The sequence below is a fragment of the Macrosteles quadrilineatus genome, unplaced genomic scaffold (genome assembly GCF_028750875.1).
Source record: "Macrosteles quadrilineatus isolate MER2022 unplaced genomic scaffold, UCM_ALF_1.0 Scaffold_14__1_contigs__length_3811126, whole genome shotgun sequence".
In the NCBI taxonomy this organism is placed as follows: domain Eukaryota; kingdom Metazoa; phylum Arthropoda; class Insecta; order Hemiptera; family Cicadellidae; genus Macrosteles; species Macrosteles quadrilineatus.
The window spans coordinates 2,596,921-2,609,617 of NW_026542607.1; the positions used below are offsets into that span (position 1 = coordinate 2,596,921).

At 34.6% G+C, this 12,697-nt stretch overlaps 1 protein-coding gene across 3 annotated transcripts in view; it reads right to left on the reverse strand.

Moving 5' to 3' along the window:
- LOC129004987 (inactive rhomboid protein 1-like) overlaps positions 1-12,697 on the reverse strand; it is a 278,942-nt gene continuing 266,245 nt past the window's right edge. The window contains exons 10-21 of one of the 3 annotated variants that reach the window (XM_054433718.1): positions 11,195-11,356; positions 10,620-10,803; positions 9,798-9,872; positions 9,155-9,316; positions 7,414-7,455; positions 6,387-6,475; positions 5,491-5,755; positions 4,786-4,886; positions 3,949-4,102; positions 3,041-3,307; positions 2,371-2,523; positions 1-2,143 (exon numbers count right to left, since the gene is read on the reverse strand). In XM_054433718.1, coding sequence (XP_054289693.1) covers positions 2,138-2,143; positions 2,371-2,523; positions 3,041-3,307; positions 3,949-4,102; positions 4,786-4,886; positions 5,491-5,755; positions 6,387-6,475; positions 7,414-7,455; positions 9,155-9,316; positions 9,798-9,872; positions 10,620-10,803; positions 11,195-11,356 — 1,660 coding nt within the window. In that variant the 3' untranslated portion in view covers positions 1-2,137. Of the gene's footprint in view, positions 2,144-2,370; positions 2,524-3,040; positions 3,308-3,948; positions 4,103-4,785; positions 4,887-5,490; positions 5,756-6,386; positions 6,476-7,401; positions 7,456-9,154; positions 9,317-9,797; positions 9,873-10,619; positions 10,804-11,194; positions 11,357-12,697 lie in introns of all 3 variants that reach the window. The other 2 variants (XM_054433717.1, XM_054433719.1) reach the window with 2 other exon arrangements.

Sequence of the window (12,697 nt, forward strand, 5' to 3'; positions counted from 1 at the left end):
TGAGTTACAATGGATATATATTTCAATTATAAGGCGTTGGTCTCCCGTAGATATACAAAGAAATAAACGATTTATACAGTATGTTATTGTGTGTGAAAAAACACCGTTACACTATATAACCAGTACATGACCAACTGTACACACTTGTACGTACATACACCGTACATACATACAAACATACACGCTTTCATGTCACGCGTACAGGAATATTCTTTCAAGCAAAAATACAAAATGTATAAAATAATGCTGAAACAATACCTTCAACGTGAAATCGTCTGTACCTAGTGGATTTGTCTGTAAAAACCAATAATGGTGAACATTTCTCTTAAGTACATAAATTAACCTTAGGCCTAGTTAGTTTTGTAAACCAACAAATTGTTAATGGAAATGCTAAAAATAATAGACAACAGTTGAACAATAGAATTTAGTATTAGGACTATTAAAAGTGTATTTATAAATAAGTAGGAGTCTCAACTGAAAACGACAAATTACCTACTTTGAAAAGTCTATAAAATTACAATAATATATAAATATAAAAGTATAAAAAGTAAATTATATGTGCTGAAACGTTGTGCTGGATTATCAAATAATCAGTGCAGTTTTAGTTTTGAGCGAATAACTTTTTGCTCTTTGTTGGAAAGGAAAATGTTTTTGAAACGTAAGGTAAATAAGTCTCTGTGAAAAATGTCAAATGAAAGTTTGTATAAAACACTTTAAGTTTTGTTACCAAACTTAACATAGCTTATAAAATATCAAAAACAATTTAACAAATTTTAAAAATTAACAAAAAAACAGTACGAGAGACGAATCTAGCTATTCACCTTCTCCAAATTGGAAACAATAAACAATTAAGTTGTTTAAAACAACCGCTATCAATATTTATAGTTATTAAATAAAAATACTGCATTCGTTGTTTTCAAAATATTGTATATAACTTGAGTATCACACTTAACGCCACCTCATTGGAAAAACTAAGAATTAACATCAAAATATCTGATGAATATTAAATACTGCAAACGCTGTACATGGAATTATATAAGGACTAAATAAAAATGCAATGTGTCTTTTAAAGTTATAACACAAATTGTGAAATGCAATTTGGTTTTTCTTGGAGAAAAATTGCTATTTTTAATATAGAACTGATAAAAAAATCTATCATTAGTTATGCCACAGTGACTTTGAAATTCCCTACCATATCCATGAATGAAAGAGTAAATTTATCATAGATTTTATTTATGAATTTATGTATAATATTGTAACTGAAATTTGTAAAGGCCTAGTCAAACAGATTTGAAATTTGTATTTGAGGAATTATTATTTCCCAACTTAATTCAATAAGCCAGAGTTTCATTTTATTGAGCTTGAATGGGCACACTGAAATTTTTTTGTAAAAAATTAGGTACCATAGAGTTTTTATCAATAAGAATGAAAGAACATTCACCTGAAAACTCCAAGGGAAACCAAAATGCACTCACCTCACTTGTCACAAGAGCAAGACCAAATCCATCCAATCCGATTGCAAAGTCCCACCTAATAAATACGGTATATGTACACCGGAAAAAAAAACTTTGATTCCGGGATCGGAAACGAAAACCCCCGTAGGGCTCGGCCCTATGATCTGAAAGACTTAGAAAACATCAGGGGCGCGAGTTCACACCTTCCATATATATAATATGTATAGTATAATACATGGTTACAAAATACCCACTATGATAAAAATATTGTCCCTCGTCTGCGTCGCACTGAGTGTTCATACACTGACGATTGCACTTATAGTTAATCAGTCACGGCGTTACCATGTGCGGTGTTTATACATTTATACAAAGACCTCTCAGCTGTGACTTAGATCATGTGACTCCAGTTCATGAATGTAAAAACTTTTGCAAACAAAATTTAGTGTTCACTTGTGCATGAACGATTCAAAGCTACTGTATCTGTTGGAAATTTACACATTAACGTTCTGTGAAAATAAATTAAACTGAGACAAAAAAACCGATGGTGAGATAGTGAACTGGAGTCGTCACAAAATGGCGACGACCATCAGCAAGCGCGAGTCACCTTTCTTGAAGACAAGCCAAGAGGTCGGGGGGAGCGACGGTCGATGTTCGACGTAGGGTTTACGCCGCAACCCCGTGTGTCATACCTGCAATAACATCACAATATATAAAGAATTGTAAAAAATTGATAAAAAAATTAGAAAAATAGCACACAGATTTCAAGGTTATTATTTAAATTACAGAAACTTTTACTTTTTTTAGTTATGATTATGAAGCTTTCAATCAAGACTGATACTTTTACTTTTATTCAAATATTGAAGAGCTGTTAACTTAAATTCATACTAACATTGATATGGATTTGACTAAAACTCACCTCTCTTTTGAAGTTGATGTTCTGAGCCGAGCAGAAGTGGTCGGTGAGAGGGAGACAATTGAAGAAGCTGCAGATCTGACAGTCGTAGATCGGAGTGATGTAAAACAGCAACAACAGGGTGAGGAAGAGGAACACACACGTCATCAGACAGACCTGTGGAGCAATCTTCATCAGCATCAACAACAACAACATGATAATCATCATCAATATCAGCATAGTCAGCTTCGTCATCGTCATAATTATCATCAGTAGCAGTTGTACAGTAACATACACTTGGCATTTGATAATTTTACACTTAATATTATTGATCTTGATGGGGCTAGTCACCCAACGTCTATACAATACTGTACTGGAGTTCAATTAATGATTTGACAGATGTATTTTGTCATTCCTGTATCGGCTTCTGGTTCTACAGTCTTTATGGCAACTATAGGAGAATAATTACATTCCTGTGCTTAGCCTGATTGATCAGTTGGACTGTAGTATATTTTAAGTGTTGATAAACTAAATCAGTTAGAGTTTTATTCTAAGTAAACATTGCAAACTTTCAAATAATGAATAAAATTATTAACACTCTCTTTTTCCCGTTAGTTTAAGATTATAAAGAGTCAGCTGTAGTTAATTTTGTATTGACAATTATAGATAAACATGATATGACCATAATCCTCACCCATATAAGGAAGATTTTCTTCTGTCTGTCGTACTCGCCGAAGGAGACGAACGGAAGGAGCGCAAAGGACAGGAGGAAGCCAAAGATGAAGCCAAAGAGGTGGGCGAAGTTGTCAACCCAGGGAAGCAGCCCGAAGACGAACAGGAAGAGCACGATAGAGACGAGTTTGAGCAGAGCATGGTGCGGACTCTTCAACATCTGCCAGCTGTTGAGCACTTCAACGATGAGACAGGCAAGCAGACCAAACTGAGCCCCGGCGGGCCCCACCTGTGAGGACAGGAGGCTGTCAGTATGGCTAAGAAAGATTAAATGCATAAAAAGGGATAACGAGGGAGAGAATATAACTCAATATGAATATTATTCAATACAATTTAACATGTCAACAACTGTTTGCGAGGTGGTCATTTGTTAATAATAATGGTCGACTGAGTACTATCTTTGAATATTGCTAGAACTTGACATTCCATTTATATGTCGAAGCTGACGTTAGTTTTAGAATCAAAATTGATGTACATTTGAATTAAGACACCAACACAGTTTGTTGATGTAAATTTCCTATTTTGGTCAAGTCTTTTACCAAGCCAAACTGATGGGATTAGTTATTGTAAACTATATCATCTTTTATGTCACATTATTTTACCAAAGGGCAAAATCTGAATCACAGTCCATAAGAGGCACATCCGACCATATTTTTCTTTTGAAAAAAATATTTACAGCTGGTCCATACAGATGGGATGGCTAAATTCTACTCAGACCACATTATTCTGCAACATTTTACTATTTTTACTTTTTATAAATTCAAAGATATAACTCGCAAATAATTTACTACAATAATAGCGACTGAGTCTCTTTCCTCTTGGTAACAACCCGTGTACGTAATCAACTAAAGTACTGAAAAAATCACTCACGTCAGCGCGGTAAGGTACAAAGATAGCACTGGCTAGGTTCCCTCCGACGCCGGAGCCCATGTAGATGATCATGATTCTCAGTGATCCGGTCAACTTCTCTAGATCTCTCATCATGAACCACTGCAGTACAAGAGTGATGGCTAGATGAATGACCCTGCATAGAACAAAACATTTGAAACACACTGAGGGTATTTAATGGAGGTGTGGCTGGCCAGGAGTAATCATGGAACAAAAGTGAAAAAGAAAAGTTTAGCTGAGTCATTTTTATTCGACTTTAGGTTATCAGCAGATATACCCTGTGGATGATTGAGTAGTGAAATAGTGCGCTTTTTGTGCAGTATTACTATAAAACAGAACTTATGCGTTCAGGTTTGTCCCTTTTGTGTTTTTTTTTTTTGTCCCCCGTCTGGACTCGGAAGTTAAGCACCAAGCATTAGTCACCTGCATAAAACCTCTACTAACTGTTACTTGTGGGACCAGGACAATGACTTTATACTGAATAGACGGATATAAAAAAATTACTTTCTGCATGACTATAGTCTGAAGAATTACATCGTGTTGCAAAGGAATAACACAGTGCACATGAGAATTACACACAGTACTGTAAATACATCTATTTACAGAATATATAACAACAAAAACATATCACTTCACAGTCAATGATCAACAATTTCAATCAATGATTCACCAGTTCAATAATTTCAGTCAATGTGAGACCATTTCTTGCACTCTATTTCACAGATAAAAGATTTTTTTTTAATCGGGCCATGCCTGTTTCGTGTGATAGAAAGGTCGGAGAACTATCTAGAGGAAAAGGATTTCTCTCAAACATCTCACCCTGCATGCAAAAATAAAGAGGTCCACAGCCTGTAGAACTGGTCGGGCACTTCAGGTGAATAGAAGGGAATCATCCCACATACGTTGTCCAAGCAAGAAACCTAAAATAAACAGCAAACAGTGAGAAAAAAAGTTTTTATGATTAAAACAAAAGTATCCACCTCAAAGAGCTAATAAAATAAGATAGAATTTTTATAAGGATAAGGGTTATTCAATTGTTTGGGATATTTATTGATACGATTTATTGAAATGATAGGAAAGATATGTCATGAAATTGATATTTTAAGAGAACACCAAGTGAATGATGCAGGGGTTTTTTTTAAGTGGAGTTCAGCTGGTTTACATTGGAGAGTTCAAGGGACTACTTGGGAGTTTGTAGGGCTTGTAGATACAAGATAAAATGTGACACAACACAAAGTATGCTTTTATCTACTCTCTGAATAAATCCTAGACTCTAGGATGTAATATCTTTGTTATATGACCTTAAGGATCAGCCCTGAATATCAATTTTACCAAGTAAGCTATAGGTAGACTCTAGGGACAAAGCTTAATCAACCATTTGGCTTTCTCTTAATAGATACAAGTCAATAGATACTTCAAAGAGCCAAAGCCATCACTATTAGACAAACTCAATAATTCAATACTGCAGCCTAGAAATACAAGGACCATATGGTGTACCCCAAGGTTACATATAGGCTCACACACCTGCGAGCAAAGCGACGCCTCCTCGTGGAAGTACCCGTGGACAAAGTCGCAGTACTCCCTCGTTGTTATCCGACAGCTGCCGTGGATACCGATGCAGCAAGGGTGACCGATCACCTCGCATACCATGTGTTCGGCTGTGAGCCGATCTTTCTGTCGTTCGCGCAGCCGACGCTCGCTGCCTGTGAACGTCTTACGGCAGATGGGCCACTTTGTGATGTCATCGGGCCACTCATACGGAGCCACAGACGCTGGTGCCTCACAGAATCTAGAAATGTTGCGATGGTTTGTCATTTCTACAGAAAATTTCAATTTTAATATAGGCTGCATAGTGGCTGTATAATAAGCTGTGAGATGAATTTAGGTTTTTGATCAATTTGAGTTGTACGCCATACATTTTCTGTCTAATTAAGTTATTTATCCTTATAATTTCTTTGGAAAAATTAAATAACTTAATGTTTCTCTTTCTGTATATGGAAACTTCTTATGCACCAGTTCCAAAACTTACATGGCAAAACAGAGCATCTTGTGAGAGTTAACATTCAACAGTGTGTTATCTGTGATTTGCCACAAAGAAGTACAGAGGAAACATACAATGGAACACTTAAGTGGTGTCTAGCACTAGTGCTGGTGTCTAGCACTAGTGTTGGTATCTAGGACAAAGTCCAACACCATCACCCTTGGCCTCCCCATCATACGTACTACAACACTCACGGTAGAGGAAGACCCTGTGCCCTGTGCGATAGGAATTTCCACATAGTGCTCGCCCTTTGGGCTCTTTCTTGCTCGTCAAAAGTATATTTCCGCCCCAACATACTAGAGCTGAAAGCACACGTTTGTCCCTTAAGTGTGTTTTCTCTGTACCTTACTTCTCTGTGGTTTTGCAAAGTTTTACTTACTTGGGGTCCAGCCCACAAACAGTTCCAGATATTCTACCCCCAGGCCCAGAATCTCCAGGCGACCATTTCTTCCACGTTGAGATGGTTTTCTATAAACATATTATGGAATATTAATAAAATTCAATTTATTCCTGCAGTATATTTCATTTAACCATTGAAATCAAAATGAAATTGAGCTCAAGACTTTTCTAATGAAAATCAATACTAAAGAACTACTTATACAAGAGTAAAATATATTTGTATTACTAACTTATTTCTCTAGTCTTAAACAATAGATACAAATTGTCAAACTCCCTGCATTCAAACATACTGCATTTTGGTATACCGGTAGTTTAGTTTTTAATAAAAATGTGTCAAACAACTCTATGTCTGCTTTATAAATTAATTTTTGAAAATAATCACACAGTGATTTCATTGTATCAGCTTTAGTAAAATAAATCAAAATAGATAATTATAATAACATGCACAAAATTATATGAGAATGTTTCCCATATTTATTGTTAAGAAAGTAAGGTTGTCAGTATTCCCTCTCGTACATTGTCTTAACTTAAAAATTTTGGTTAGTACACACTTTGGTTGGAACGAAAATTAACGAATTAACCACACATTTATGTGTTCGAAATAAGCAAACTTCAGTATTTAAACCAATATAACAAAAACAGCTGTAGGCCTACACATTGAAACAGGTTACGACTTGCTTGTTCACGTGATTATGGAAATCAACGTGAATGTACAAATGTATAAATCCTACAAAAGTTATCATTCAAATCATCCTGATGAGTCACACTAAATATATCTGACTGAGATGAAGTCTACTTACTGTATGGTACAGTAAAAAATTAACACTCACATTAAATTAAGTTAGTTTGACAAGTAAAATAAAAGTTAAGTGATAAAAAAACAATACTTCTGACATTAAACAAACAAAACCAACACTACTGTAAAAAATCACAAAAGAAAAATCAGTACTGTTACAGAAACACACATGAGAGTAAAGTTCATGCATTTGACGTGCCTCGATTTTTACCGTTGGTCTCAGGTGTTGGATAAGGTCCCCATGATGCGTAATCAGCATGAGAAAATAAACAACATAAGTACAACAGCGTATAAAACACCAATCATTTAGAGATACAATCATTACTTATTGACCTTTCTTCGTAATCTTAAAAGTAAACTATGAAGTCTAAAATAAGAAATGCAAAGTTTACTCTGTCAAGTGAAATGGAAAAAGCCGTATGAACGGTCAACAATAAATCAATCAATCGCAATTGTGATTACCCATTGATTGCTTGCGATTGCCGTGATAGACTGTTTGCCGAGGACATTAATGTTGTGTGCATTGGACAGAGTAGTTGACTTTGCACTTGTCAATGAAATGTAATCAGGTTCTACATAGGTACTCCATGTAACTAATGGTTAAGCTATAACATTGAACTAGCCTGAAACTAGTGTTATATTTTAAAGGTAAGTCAATTTGGTTGGTGAGGATTTTTTTGAAAAGGAACAGAGCAGCTAGTTTACCTGAGAGAATTAGAGTCCAGGGGCTTATAGATAGGCAATGAAAGAACACAACACGTTGAAGAAATGTTTTTCTCTTCAACCTACTTTCTAATATTTCCTCGTACATCAGGACAAAATATCAGTATTTTGTTTTGTGTTCTTTTATTGTCTATCTATTAACCTCTGGACTCTAATTTTCCCAGATAAGCTAGCTGAACTCTATTCATTTTCTAAAAATTCCTAAAACTAGTATTAAACTGTGTTTTATGATTATTCAAACAGGGATATATTAATATTTTTAAATAGCTTTGCATTAACATCCTTCCAAATACCTTCTTAAAAAAAAAAACAGTAATATTTTATTTGGAAAATGTTAGGACACTTACAAAAATATTATATGAAGTCAGCATTGGATCATTATTAATGTTAAGTTTAGCATACTTGGGAACAAGTGTTTTTCTTCACCAACCCAGAATATTACTGAAAAGTGAAAAATCTTCTAAAAATACCCAAATTTTACATGCTTACTAACTTGGTCCAGTTTCTATATCATGTATATGCAATGTATTATATTTATGTGCAGTAGACAAACAATTTTGCATATATTTAACATAGGTATGGGTGAAGTATGAGTGTAAAGAAGAGTCTAAACTTTGAATGCCAAATGAACAGGTCTAAAGATTCCTGAAAACCTAACTATGTCATTCCTTATGGTAAAATATGTTTAGGTTTTTTTTATCGATAATATGTCTCAATTTAGATTCTACGCTCAATTCCACGTCCACTGTGTATTACAGGTCTTACGATTAATAGTAATGGTATGAACATTACTGGAAACGTCATGTTTAGTAACATGGGGGTTGTATCAACTGTCCTCATGAGTACCTTTGTGAAAGCGTTAAAGCCTTAATGCCTTTTACTAAGGTGAATTGATACCTATATTTTGAATTAATTATTTAGACTTTAACTTTGGTATTGTGAAAGTTAGTAGTATACTGCATAAGAAAAAATTTATAAAGTAGTGTTTTTGATGTTCTGAAGTTTTAGGAGGATTGAAAATGACAAATGGTTTAAGAGATCTCTTTCCTGCACAGTGAAAGTGGAATGGAGTATGGTCAAGTGAGTTCCTAACCAAATGGTTAATCACCGACTTCAGTGTGATCCAATTATTCAGGAACACATTTGTGCTCTGAACTCCTTTTGATGAATAAAGTAACAAACATAGAAACATTTTAAGGTCTAGATCAAAATAAAACTTCTTTACTCACCGAACAATCCGCCTGAGAAGATTGCACACACCCTGAGTCATCGTTCCTAATGCAACAAGCTGTCTCCCGCTCTTTTTCCCTCCCTTTTTCTATCTCTTTGATGATTTTTGCGTCTTTCCGCATGCAGGGGGCAAACTTTGCACCAAGGTGTATTAAATCCGCCTGGAAAAAGTAAAGATATGTTGGTTTTAACGAATTGTTGAAGTAAGGAAGTTTCCTAGAATTATATAAACAAGAGTGCTACTGGCCAATAGTTACCAATTTGTATCCAAAGCAAACTGTTTTTGTGCTTTGCTAAAGCAATTTGCAGGCTACACTTCTAGATTAAACTTCTAGGTTAGATAAATTTTCACTATAAATGTCAAGCTGCATTGAGAGTGGCAGCATTTGCACAAACATTTGGCACAAAGTAAAGGCTAAAACTCTACTACCTTAGTGTTAAGCTCTTATGAACAAGATGTTCTGGTTGAAAAACTTATAGTCAATATATGCATAGGGAAAAATTGTGGAAGTTTTTGAAATCATCAGTAATAAAGACTTATCTACCATTTCATCCTCTTAAACTATGAAAAAATATGCAGGTTATTTATCACACGTCTTGCATACAAATTTTAAGGGGTGAACACATTTTTTATGAACTTACCGCTCTCGGGCCTATCCAGAAGTTGGCAGGTTCGCTAAACTCTACTTGTTGCAGTGATAGACTTGTTACCAGCACCTGAATTAAAAGGGTGTGAAATAAATCAAGTGAAAAAAATAGCTGAAGATGAATACAAGGTATCTTAATGTGAAGAAAGTTATGGAAAAGCAGATAAAACCCTTTGTATCCCTAAATGTTAGTACAATAGTTTTTCTTTGAGCCACATTTCTGTTTAAAACAAATAAAATTTAACATTATATCAATCAGACCATTTCTACAGAAATTTAAGAAAAGTTAAATGTAAAATATACTTCAAAATATTAACATTCAGCAATTGTAAAACACAATTAAAAGAAACTGTATCCAGTGATCTTGACACTGTCACAAGCTGGTGGACACATCGCTCCAAAGATTAAAATAAAGGTTTTAATCAAAATATCAGAAAAACTCAAGAAAAAAATTGGTTTTAATTCCAATAAAAGTTTTCCGGGATCTTTCATATATTTTTCTTTGTAGTTTTGGACGATTTTCTCTGATGAAAAATATAGGTAAAGTACTAGAATAGAAGTTAATTTTAAAATATTAAACTACAAATTATAAATTCTGTAAAGTTTTTTAATAGTCGAACGAACAATACTTTCTACCTCTGACGTTTTAGAAATAAATTTTACTATAACATTACTTATGTTTCAAATATGAGTTTCTGAGTTTGCATTCATGGTTTGACATCATTAACTGTTTAACACCCTAACAATTACTTAATTTGTCGAGTGTCATCAAAAGTTTATTATTGATTCTAAAAATTCTTTGGCATCAGAAACTGACCAGTCCCGACTCCTGGTGGAGATCAATGCCGATTGGTCCAAAGCCGTAGCAGAAGAGAGAAAAGAAAAGAATGAGTATCTGCACAGTCGTCACCCAGTAAGTGAAGAATGGACGATGGTCTTCCAAATCTTCCAGTTGTTCCTTTACTGGCTCTCGATTGGTCACAGATCTCTTCAGCGATCGCCTGAAACAATTGTTTCTGATTAGTACTGTTCAGTTTTGAACAGAGGAAACCCATAGGATAAATAAATCAACCTAGACGATTGAGTCCATGAATTGATAGGAGGGTTTGAATTAAGACAGTATATTTTAATCTCTTCTGTGTCTACTATCAGATACCAGATAGGCAAGATTTTTGTGTTACCATTAATATGATTTGTATGACTTTTAATTTTATGACTCCTATTTTTTTTGTTCCTGAGAAGGATTTATTCTGTACAAAGTTATTGTCATTTCTCCAAAAATGGACCCAGCTGCCCTTTACCATTGAGCTTTAATTAAATTATGGATGCAGGGTTACATTAATAGTTGAAGGTAAAACTGAAATCGTATTAAACAACATACTGGATACCTACCCAAACAATCGTCCGACGATGCCCATCCCGTACTGTCGTCTGTCAGAGTTGTCCAAGACTCCATCCAGTGTGTGGTTGTATATTCTGTTGAGACCAACTTGTCCCACAGCTACCAGGTCTTGCTGTTTGTCTTGTCGCTTCCAGCTGGACAGCCGATGCATCCTGGAATGATTCACCAATAAAATATTTTGTTTAGACTAATAATGACTCGACTTTTGACTATAGATCAAGAGCCAGGCTTGTCATTTTTTAAATTCCACACAGCTGTTTCCCGCTTATTGTGTACCCTCATGACAGGAAAACCCGTAACATTTCAGATCCTTTATGAAGCTTGAGATTCTCTTAACGATTGTTCCCCAACTTTCTTGATTCCTACAAATTAACCGAAAGGATTTTGTGCGAATATCTGGGTGGATATTATAACAATATCTGGAAGGCAATTATCTGAGTAGCCGAGTGATTATAGTGTTCATCTTCAAATCTGAAAGATCGCTGGTTCGATTCCAAGCATGACCGTTTCCAGACCCAGATACCATTTTTCATTGGGCTAATTTAAGAGGGTTCAGCCCAGTCAATTCAAGATGGCAGCTAAACATAATCATGTTTCCAAACATGCCTATAGGGTACAAGAGCTCTCAACACTCTAAAACTAATTTGTTTCCAATGATTGTGTGCTTTTTGTGTTCTTAACATATCAGAGCTTGCAATGGCTGGAAATAATTTTTTTAACTACTGTATTATTTAGAAGCTAAAATAATCACATGTGAAAAAGACTAATTTACAGATTTTCAAAATGATCTTAAAGAAACAGTTACACAGTTTTAGTTCATCCAGGGCATAGTTTGGATTTTTGTGAATTTTATACATTTTATTGTAGCTCGATAACCACTTTAATAATGCCACGAGGAACTTTTTTGTAAGACCATGTTTACGTCTGGGTGGAACCCTCTTAATGGGCATTTAATTAATGGGCCATTCTGGTTTAATGAGCATTTGGGAACCATGATGAGAGAACGATTCTCATAATGCAGTTTGTAGCCAGGTTGGCCTAGAAATTATTAAAATAAACAATATGATTCATTGAAAGAGGGTACTTTAGATAATCCTTTAGAGCTTTACTCATTTCTTCACTCTGTTACTGTTTGAAGATATGACGTTGACATTTTTACTGTTGGTAGGTTTTTAATGCTGCATTTTTTAATATTTAGTACTATTAGTTGGACCTTGCTTTAGATATAAATTAAAAACTTAAAATTTTAAAAGCTTCTTTAATATAGGTGTAAAAGCTTGAAATATTGAATTTTTTACAACAACAAATAAATGTTATGATGTTAGATTGAGGATGAAGTAACAACTTTTAGTAGTTAGGAGGACATTAAACAGGGAAGAATCTTAAAATCAAATTCAACTCGACCTAATTGATGCTACAAAAGCCAAGAATGAATATATTGAAATAGGTATAGCCATTTTAATGGCTTAAAGTCAGGAGTGTTTCTGAAAAAG